This window comes from Argentina silus (genome assembly GCF_951799395.1).
Source record: "Argentina silus genome assembly, chromosome: 13".
Taxonomy (NCBI): domain Eukaryota; kingdom Metazoa; phylum Chordata; class Actinopteri; order Argentiniformes; family Argentinidae; genus Argentina; species Argentina silus.
In genome coordinates this window covers 6,971,546-6,983,044 of record NC_139667.1, presented here as the reverse complement: position 1 = coordinate 6,983,044, position 11,499 = coordinate 6,971,546, and the positions used below count along the sequence as shown (strand labels likewise).

The 11,499-nt window shown below is 45.5% G+C and overlaps 1 protein-coding gene across 2 annotated transcripts in view; it reads left to right on the top strand.

Annotated features, from left to right (window-relative positions):
* Positions 1-3,671: 3,671 nt before the first annotated feature.
* Positions 3,672-11,499, top strand: part of slc8a3 (solute carrier family 8 member 3) — a gene marked incomplete at both ends in the record, with an annotated part of 47,207 nt that continues 39,379 nt past the window's right edge. For both annotated transcript variants that reach the window (XM_083682935.1, XM_083682934.1), the window contains one exon: positions 3,672-5,452. In XM_083682935.1, the coding sequence (XP_083539061.1) occupies positions 3,672-5,452 (1,781 nt within the window). The remainder of the gene's footprint in view (positions 5,453-11,499) is intronic.

Here is an 11,499-nt window from a genome sequence, read left to right as displayed (position 1 = left end):
TTTAAATTCTGATAATACACCATGCCCAAATGCCCCTGTTTTAATGTGTCATTCACTCATTCATATTGTTATTATGGCAGTGTAGCCTAGGCCTATACTGTCGGGATTCCCCCTCAGCTAAGACCGGGTCGGGGATGAGTTGTGAGGGGAAAAATTGCATTATGATGATTAATTCAGCAACAGCTGATGCTCTCCATCTCGCCTGCTGAGTTCATGTTTACTGGGATCTCAAATAGCCACCTTAAACCGTTCTCTCTTCCCAAAATAGGGAATGAGAAAGAGATACGTGGGCGTCCGTCTCGATTTCTCAGTTCGCCCACATCTTGTCATGTGTCTCGCGCGTTTACTGCTGGCCGTGTCAGTTCGTACGAGTTGAGGGAGCCTACCTACACTAAGCGACCTGTTTCATTTGGTTTCATTGATCCACGCTACGAGGTCTCAAATTGTCTTCCTCAATTGACATTACAAGATATTGATAAGCATAGGTTTCACCCTGCTTCACTGAGGCAAAGCAATTCATGCCTGAATTAAACCTCTCGTTCACTGCACTGCATAATTAGTTTTCGGACTCCAGGACACGCGGCCATAATGGTTAATTTTACCTCTATATCAGATGAGCAATGGAATTTAATTATTTGGCTAGACTGTAGAGTAGGCTATTAGAAGTTCTTGAATATGCACTTAATAAATGCCAATGGCATGCTATTTCCATAATCAAAATGCAAAACACATTTGCTTAAAACAGTAATTAGTATGATAATTATTGTGAGGAGCCATGCTTTTCTGTTGGGCACATATATAAGCCAGTAGTGCCTAGATGTACTATAAGAATGTCAACATTGTGTTTTTGGCATGACATATAATTGTGTGCATTGCATTATTGTGTGCTGAATGGACTGTGCTTTAAGTCATTCCTGGTTATTTGCTGAAATATTGTATTCATCCCTTGAGTACTTCATACCTTCAGACTCAATGATACCATACGGTAATACCTTGAGGCTCTTGTATGTTTAGTGAGACGGGGAGAGAGGGAGACAAAGATGGATGGAGTGAGAGGTGCCACTGACATGCACCATGGTCCCTTCTGCTTTACAAATTCTGTTTGTTGATTTGGTTGTTTGTTCTTGGATTTGTTGAGGTGCACTTGCTTGTCAGCTCTGTAGCTCTTCTTCTCCACTCTCCCCTCCTCCTCTCCTCTTGTCATCCCCTCTCCTATCCCCTCTCCTCTCCTCTTGTCATCCCCTCTCCTATCCCCTCTCCTCTCCTCTTGTCATCCCCTCTCCTATCCTCTCTCCTATCCTCTCTCCTATCCTCTCTCCCCTCCTCCTCTCCTCTTGTCATCCCCTCTCCTATCCCCTCCTCCTCTCCTCTTGTCATCCCCTCTCCTATCCCCTCCTCCTCTCCTCTTGTCATCCCCTCTCCTATCCTCTCTCCTATCCTCTCTCCTATCCTCTCTCCTATCCTCTCTCCCCTCCTCCTCTCCCCTCCTCCTCTCCTCTTGTCATCCCCTCTCCTCTTGTCATCCTCTCTCCTATCCTCTCTCCTATCCCCTCTCCTTTCCTCTCTCCTTTCCTCTCTCCTATCCCCTCTCCTTTCCTCTCTCTTATCCCCTCTCCTTTCCTCTCTCCTATCCCCTCTCCTTTCCTCTCTCCTATCCCCTCTCCTATCCTCTCTCCTATCCTCTCTCCTATCCCCTCTCCTTTCCTCTCTCCTATCCTCTCTCCTATCCACCAGTTAGGGCCTCCCCTCTTCTCTGCCCTCTGCACTATTTTGATTCCTCAGACTTATGCCTGATTGTGCGTAAGAGGCCTTGCCAGAAATCTGGCCAGTTTTTTTAGAGAGATTATGCTTACTTTACTCCAAATCCGGAAAGGATTTTTGGCGCTTGAGTTGGTGCAAGTCCTTTACAAATATGTCTGTAGTCATTGATATGTAACTGATGATACTGTAGCCTATTTGGATCTTTGTTTTTTATTTTTTTTATCCAAATTGGCTGATCACTCAGAATATCATATACAACTGTAAAATGTGTTAATTAAAAATATTGTTGTATTTGTTTTGTAAATCAGCAATTAAGTGCATTTATATACGTAAGGCTTATATAGAATAATACTTTAATTCCTCTTTGTGTTAAGAGGGTTAAGGGAAACGGGTAGCCTATGCTGCTGTGATAAAACGTATAATCCTCAAGTGGATTCTGGACAGAATGATATAACTAATAGCTGCTGTATCTCTCTGAGAGATTATTTTAATTGAGCCTAAACTGCCTGTGTGCCTCAGAGGCTCCGGGCTGAAGGTGTCTGCAGTGGGGCCCCACCTGGCCTCCCAGTCCACTAAATGATCACAGAGGAGCCAGGATGGAGAGGGCAATCCTTAATAAACGCATCCTATTAGCACTCATAATCTTTTCTCAACTCAAGAGTGTGGAGTGGCTATTCTGGCTAACTGTTCACCTTTGTGCCTACTGCCTCTGCTTGGGCTGTTGCCATCATAGGAATTGTCATGATCCATTACAGATGAGTCAGTGAGGGGTTCAAGACCCTTATACATGTAGTCCTGGCTTTTATGAATTTGGACAATGTCTGTAGAGCTACAGTATTGTCAGACTGCCTTCCCTAGCGGAAGTGTTAAGTGTGCATTTAGGGAACAGTTTATAATGGATTTGGACAGGGCATCTGTACCCTTTGTCTGAGTCTGCCTCTTGACGCTCTCCTACAGTACCTCCCCCCTGCTGTTTTTTTTGCCAATGCGACATTTTGGACAGTGCTTAGTTTGGCAACATTGTGTGCCTGCTGAGTGAGCTGTTTGGTTTAGAGCTGTTTATTACCCCTGAGATTTCACACGATTACACCGTAGGTTGGAAAACCCACCATGTTGGGTGTTGTACAACAGCTCATATTTTGAAATGAGAGTAAACTTTAACTTTTGAAACAAGTCCATGAACCGTGGTATACTTTCAGCAGAAAATAATGTTATCTACAATGTTCACACAGTGATTTACAGACCTGAAAATCTCATGCATTTCTGAGCATATGAATGTGTTTTCCAGACCACCACACTTGGATGTCATAGGTCTCGTGATTATGCTGTTTATACAGTATACAGCAGCTCATTGTAATTCCTCATAGTAGAAGGCTAATTGGCGCTTTGAACACTTGCACTTCATTAAATTGCTCTTTATTCCGTAAATTACCTTCTTGCTGCAGACATATTTTTCTGTCTGTGAAATGTATGCATTTGTCTGCATGATGACAGTGAGCACCATTATATGAGAAAATACTCTGACCTTTATCAGTATATTTATTGTATAAATGTGTAAGGATTCCTTGCTGATGTGTGTTTTGTCCCTAAACCTGTGTAGTAACTCTGTAACTACTGTCGTAACAACATTGTATTAACATGCTGTTACATGTTATATTTGTAATTGCTTTGCAATTACATGGACTGTTACTTACAGTACTCCACTTGTGTAATAGTACAAACCGCTATGACATACAACAACCTAATTACTATGTAACAACGTGGTAATACAATGTTGTTACTTGAGTAACATTCTCATTCTCTCTTGTGTCTATTGTTACCAGGTGGTGTGTGGAAACCAAGCACAGCCCAGTGCTGGATCCCAGAGGGACTGTCAGTGTGGTAAGGACCCTTGAGACGAAGGAGGGTGCATGGAGCGCTCACGGCCGGTGAAGCCGGGGACATCCGCCTACCTCTGGTTGGGGCTGGTCTCTGTGGCAGTAGCCTTCGTCTATGCGGAGGCCCGAACCACTCCAAGCCCGACCACAACCCACCACAATGCCACCTGTGAGGGAACCTCAAAATGCAAGCCAGGCATTGTCCTGCCCATCTGGTACCCCGTGGACCCGTCCATGGGAGACAAGATCGCACGGGTCATTGTGTACTTTGTTGCCATGATCTACATGTTTCTGGGTGTGTCCATTATCGCTGACCGCTTCATGGCGGCCATTGAAGTCATCACCTCACAGGAGAAGGAGATTATCATCAAGAGACCCAACGGGGAGACGACCACGACTACTATCCGGGTGTGGAATGAGACTGTCTCCAACCTCACCCTCATGGCCTTGGGTTCGTCCACTCCTGAGATCCTGCTCTCCGTCATTGAGGTTGTTGGACATGAGTTCCGTGCCGGTGAGCTGGGTCCCGCCACAATCGTTGGCAGTGCCGCCTTCAATATGTTTGTCATCATTGGGCTGTGTGTGTCCGTCATTCCTGAGGGAGAGGTACGCAAGGTCAAACACCTCAGAGTGTTCTTCGTCACGGCTACCTGGAGCATCTTCGCTTACATCTGGCTCTACATGATCCTGGCTGTGTTCTCTCCCAACGAGATTCAGATCTGGGAAGGTCTGCTCACGCTGGCCTTCTTCCCTGTCTGCGTGGTCGGTGCCTGGGTGGCAGACCGCAGGCTGCTCTTTTACAAGTTCATGCATAAGAAGTACCGCACAGACAAACACAGGGGCGTCATCATTGAGACAGAGCACGACCGTTCCAAGGGCATTGAGATGGATGGGAAAATGGTCAACTCGCACTTTGTGGACGGAGGCGCATCCAGCAACCTAATTGGTTTGATTGATGGTAAGGAGGTGGATGAATCTCGTCGTGATATGATCCGCATCCTGAAAGACCTGAAGCAGAAGCACCCAGAGAAGGAGATGGACCAGCTGGTCGAGATGGCCAACTACTACGCCCTCTCCCACCAGCAGAAGAGCCGTGCCTTCTACCGCATCCAGGCCACACGTATGATGACAGGTGCGGGCAACATCTTGAAGAAGCACGTAGTTGAACAGGCCAAGAGGAGCGCCAGTGTGCAGGAGGTGCATGTGGAGGAGCCTGAAGAGTACGTATCCCGAATCGCCTTTGATCCTGCTGTGTACCAGTGCCTAGAGAACTGTGGAGCTGCCCTGCTGACCATCGTCAGAAAGGGTGGAGACATTGCCAAGACCATCTACGTGGATTATAAGACAGAGGACGGCTCAGCCAACGCCGGGGCGGACTATGAGTTCACTGAGGGCACGGTGGTGTTCAAGCCTGGGGAGGTGATCAAGGAGATCAGCATTGGCATCATTGACGATGACATCTTTGAGGAGGACGAGCACTTTTTTGTGCGGCTCAGTAACGTGCGTGTCCTGGAGGCTGAGGATGAGCTCCTGTCCGCCAACAGCCTCCCTTACCCCAAGGCCCTGCTAGGCTTCCCCGCCGTGGCCACTGTTACCATCCTGGACGACGACCATGCAGGCATCTTCACCTTCGAGAGCAACTCGGCACATGTGAGTGAGAGCGTGGGCATTATGGAGGTGAAGGTGCTGAGGACTTCTGGGGCGAGGGGAACTGTCATTGTGCCCTATCGCACCATGGAGGGGCTGGCCAAGGGTGGAGGGGAGGACTTTGAGGACACCTATGGAGAGCTGGAGTTCAAAAACGATGAGACCTGGTAAGAGGACTATTTTTTCTTATTATGGAGACTGTTTAGTGGGACATGATTGGTCATTCTGGTTGTGGTGAGCGTGTGGGTTGGCTGTGTATTTTGTTTATTCAAATGCCTGTTTAGTCATACATTGCTCTTTTAAACCGAAGTGCTTTTAGGTGTCATAAATGATAGATTGTCTATCCCTGTTTGTTGATGTACTGTTGATTTATGTGTTTTGTTTTCAGTATTGTAATTTGATGGCTTTGACCTAGAATGAAACACTCAACATGATTCAGTAGTTTCAGGTTTCAGATTCAGGAGATTCTCTCTACCATTACAGTTTTTGATGCAAACATCCTTGGGGGGGCGTGGGGGTACTGTCACTGTGGTACAGTAGATGAGATTTGTCCCTTCTCATCATCTGTACTGTAGTTTCACCTTGTACTGTTAGGTACACGATGCTGATGTGAGAGATTGTTAGTCGGTGACACCTTTCAAGTCATATTCACACTGCAAAAGCAAAACACATTTTTGCACATTTTATATTCCATATCATGAGGTGTCCTTCTCTCCCTCCCTCTCTCTCTCTCTCTCCCTCCCTCACTCACTATTTTTCTATTCTCTTATATGTATTACATACCGTATGGTTGATCACTACACAACAACATACTATACAATAACGTAGCGTTATGCTTAGATACAGTATTAGATGTTGATATGACTTGTCTCCTTTAATAATTACCAGTGATATGGTCGTGAAATGTAGTAGTAATCAGGAGGATTGGAAACATGGTCACACTTGCACCTTGATAGCTGTGCTCAGCAGTAATTATTCATGGGAGAAACTTCCAAAGCTTTTTCATATATTATGACTGAACAGCATTTCAACTCACTCTTGGCCCCTCACACAACCCCTACTTTTCCTTTTCAAGAGATTTTCCACTCGTCAAGTAATTCTGACAGTGATCCTGTGTCTGCTGCATACAATGGGGATTCGACTTTGGGATTCGTCACACAGTCGTGGAAACGGGGAGTCCTTAAGTAACCTCCCCCTGCTTCTCTAATCCCTATACCTTTTGTTTCTGTCGTGCTGAGGCAAGCCTTGTTTTCTGGAGCATCTGCACTATGTGTGTGTGGCACTGTGCTGCAAGACAGTACGGGGGTCTGCACCAGAATGGACTCTGACCAATCTATCAGTTTGCCATCAGTGCAGTAATATTCTGGTGTTGTTGCTACAGCACTACAGGGGATATTTACTATTTAGAGAAGCATAAGATAGAGGGTCTTTGTTTTTTTCAATCGCATTACATGGATTGTTATATGCATTACATGGATTATTATACAGCATAATATGTTGCATACAAGCAAACGCCATGTCCTCATCTTGTAATGTACATGGATGTGCCATTGTTTTGTTTCCCCACCAGTAAGGACCCCGGATGCATTTGCAGGGTCTGGACTCCAGGGACTGGGCTCCAGGGGGCTGAGACAGCTCTGGGGAGGGAGCGGGGGCTGAGGCAACCCTGGGGATGAGGGAGCAGGGGATGAGTGTCTTTGTGATCAGCATGCTCCTGGGGCCCCCTGTGCTCGTGGGGCCTCGGTTGATTTGTGCGAGAGGCTGAGAGGCTTTTCGGGCATGGGCTGAAGGCTGCAGGGAGGGGGTGATGGAGGTAAAGACTATTATTAGGAGGGTGCTGTGATGTTGTCTGCATTGTGAGGGAATGCTGGTCTATCGATCCACTCATTGTGTTGCGCATTGAGTTTGGTCCCCCTACAGACAGTGCAGTACCAGTCCAGTCTGGAGTAGCACAGTGTGAATGTCTAACAAAATAATCAACTCAAATTCAGGTAATATGGAAGACTTTCATATTCAAATAATTCCTGCCTTTTATGTTATTTCAATCAAGCCGGGGAATAGGGAATTGCAACCCCTTGTCCATTTAGTCATTACGCTTTTCTGATGTGTTAAGCACATTTTGAGATGTATGTTCTCATTGAAGCTGATGTTAATTACTTTAGTGAGATCGAGGGCATTGTCAAAGGTCATGCAGTAGTGTCTGACCTTTGACCCCATTACTGTTGACTAAGATCTCTGTGATTTACTGATGAGACGATAGCTTTGTCACTGATACCTCCCTTGAATTAGAGTGTTGCCATTTATATCTCAGAGCAGAGGTTGTGAAGTTACATGAATAAATTAATGAATAGTGAATTATGCTTCGTTCGTATATTGGTGTGAAAGTCAAAGTCACAAATGGGGTGTGTTTGGAACTTTGCCTGTCCTTCTCTGCATGAGTGCACACATACAAAAATCTCAGCCCTCCCATTCAGAAGCCTCTGTTTTTTTTTAGAGAATAGCAGCAAAGCATTGTGGGACACTGCAACAATCTCCTGTAAATTCCATAATTATGGTAATAATATATGCTATTTAGCTGATGCTTTTATCCAAAGCAACTTACATTGCAGTGAGTGCATACATTTTTTCAGTATATATGGTCCCCTGGGAATTGAACCCACAACCTAAGCGTTGTTAGCGCCATGCTCTACCAACTGAGCCACAGAGGGAGAGTAATTAAATAGATTCCATGTACAACCATGAAAAACACAAAAGAAGAAGCAAAGAAAAGAACTGGATGTGTCCTGACACTCCTATCCAGGAGCATGTTAGAGCGGAAGAGTCTGTTTATGTGTAGAATATTTACCAAAGGCGAAATTGCAATACTTTTTGTTTTATTGTCATGAAAGCTTTCTTCTGGCTCCTCCAAACACAAAGTTAATGAACACACAGGGCAGGGTATATTTCTTTGTTGTTGCTTGCCATATACAGTCTTCAAGCAGACATTTCTTAGCATTCAAACTCTCATACGGGTTATTGCAATCAAGGATGATTTACAAAACACCAGTTGATTTTTAACTACCAGTTGAAATATTTGGGATAATTTATTTCAGCATGTGAGGATTTCCCTCTGGTAAGGGGTCACCCCAGTTACATTTCTTGCTCCTAATTAACATTAATTGCTTTGACTAAATGCATGTGGACTAAATGCACAAGGACCACATTATGCTTCAGCTCTCTCCCTCTCCCGTCCTCTCTCTCTCTGTGTTACGAGGCATTGACTCTCAATCTCTTTTGACACACTTTGGGCCCATTGTTATCAACCAGAGTAGGAATCTATTACGGTTCTAATCTGAGGCTCTGGAATCACTCCAATTCATGGCGAGACAATAGCGCTCAGCGTAAAGTATGAAGTTTAATGGTTTTCAACGGCAATACCGCTGATATGGACTAATGGATTTGAACCTCGTCCAGGCACCTTCAGTTTCTTAAATGTCCACTTTATGGCGGTCAGCGCTATAAACTGACTCAAGTTAAGAGCAATTCCCAAAGATGGACTAGCATGGACACTGACATGGGCGTTAGAGGCAGTGTTTGACGGATGGTTGGAACTGTGAATTTGCTGCCTGGAATAATGAATGAGTGTAGGTTTAAGGCTTCTGGTTCTTTTGACCCAATGGAGACAACACAGCTGTTAGGTGGAGTCATGGGATCTCCTGAGAGACCACTGTTTAACCAGGCGCCACTGAATTCATAAACAAATGAGTGTTGTATAATGAATGGGCTAGAATCAGCTAATGTAATTGTGAGTGTAGACATGCCTGTGTGAGCATGGTTGTAGACGCATGGTTACAAATGCGTCTCGTATTTGTGCAAATGACATCAAAAATGAATTATTTGTAGGGTTACGCGCTGGTCACAGTCAGAGGTGTGGCTGCTCCCCCTACCTGGTCACCCCCCTCTCAAAGGACCCTTCCCCCCCCCCCCCCCGCGCCTCTCTCAAATGTGTAGTCGTCACCCTCTTCACTCCACGAGTGACAGGACACATGTCCAAACTTGTCTGTTTCCTGCTGACCACTCAGGTTTTCCCCTGCCAACGCTGGCAGACGTACTGGAATAGACCCCCGAGGCTTACCTTACCTTACCTCCCTGCAGCAGCCACCGCACGTCTCAGATGACCGTTCACTGGTATGCCAGTCATGTCCACTTCTTTGCTTGTGTTGTTTTACTATAAGCCTACCAGCAGCTCTTCTCCTGTGTAAGTGGTGATATGTCCTTTGTGTTTTATGGCTACACACAGCCCTAGTGGTAATTACTGGCTAGAAGATTACATGAAATTATTCTCTATAGCCGGAGGGTTTATGAACCTGGGTCAATGCTTACTGAGGATGTTGCATCTTTTATCTGCCTGCGTAGCTGGGTAGCACCCCTCCGTTCAGTGTCATCTATGATTATAGACAGGTTGCAGACGCTCACTGTTACTCACTGTTAAACACACACACACACACATGCACACACTCGCACACACACACACACACACACACACACACACACACACACACACACACACACACACACACACACACACACACACACACACACACACACGCACACACACACACACACACACACACACACACACCTTCTCTCTCCCATACATTTTGACACTCAACAACTTTGTTTTCACACTCTGCAACTTGCAGTGCACACACACACACACACACACACACACACACACACACACACACACACACACACACACAAACAGGTTGAGTTGTAATAAATATGCTGGCCCTGCGTTTGTTCCTCCCAGGTGGGGGGAAAGCAATTAAGCTAAAGCTTATTTATAACACAATCCAGTGTAGGGCGTGTCGCCAGCTCCCAGAGTCCCCCCTGAGTGTCTGTGTGTAAATCTGAGCAGGGATCATATATTCCTGATCCCCAAACTTTGACAGCTCTTGCAACCTAATGTGGTTAGGATAGAAGTAAGTATTATACATCAGTGGGTCAAACCAAAGCATTGAGTGTGTGTTGCAGAAATAAGTACGCAGTCCTGTATGTTGATCAGCATGAACTTTGGTCTTGTGGGCAGTTGGAGTTTGACTATCACCTCTTTTATGTACAGTATTTGACTTTGTTTGATGATATTTTATGTGAGTTTCAACTTGCATGATAGGAGTGTGGCGTTTAGGGTATACTGTTTGTATACATTTACATTTACATTTACATTTATGGCATTTAGCAGACGCCTTTTTCCAAAGCGACTTACAACAAATACATTTGTTTAAGTAAGTGAATCATCTATCCAACAGTCATCATAAGACAAAGTAATGCTCACACCAGGGGCCATTGGCAGTCGTAATGCCAGAAGCCTTTTTTTTTTTTTTTTATTAACAGGAGAGAACTTGTACAGGGGGGGAAGTGCGACTCTGAAGAGTGCTACTGTACCCTTATTTCTCTCCCGTTTGCCAGGGTGACTGTGGTGCCCGGTAGAGGTGCCCTTGCTGCCTGAGCACCCACATTCAGCATCTGCATATTAAGACAAAGGTCACTATTCTACCACATCATCCACCATGCAGAACACAGCATTAAGACCAAAAATCAATAGCGCCTGCCCAGGGAGAGAGGAGCTACTGTAAGGTGGCAGTGGTCGGGGGGAGAGGCCGGGGGGGTGGGGGGGGGGGTGGGGGGCTACAAGGGCGACAGGGCCATCGGGGAGCGGAGAGTAGCGCTGGCCTTTTGTTTTTATGTTTTGTTTGACATTTGAAATAATTGCACTGCCCGAGAAATTGACAAATAGTGTACGGTGACGCAGCACATGTTTGCAATTCCAAATATGTCCTCCAGTTTTCAATGTGTGATCTAGCCTTTTGACATTAATGTCTGACTGAAATTTCGTATGCAAAAGTCTGACTGAAGGACGCTACAGGACAGGTGAGGGTCAGGAAGGGCGAATGAATAACGCTCAGAAGAGTTTTGTACTCTTTCTTTTTCACTGTAACTCGCAGTCTCATCTAATTCATCACTCCACTCATCTGGTCTAGTCAGTCAGTGTCATCGTGGCTTAGTGCTTGGCTTGCTCTGAATCCTGAGAATGAACCGCAGGTTCCTCTTTTCACAGCTGTGCTGGCCGTATGCCCTTTGACCCTGGTCCTGCCTGTGTTGGGTTTCCTGTTTTTAAGGAGGGAATGGGAGTGCAGATCAAAGGATTGTCATAAATTAGTGTCTCCTGCCT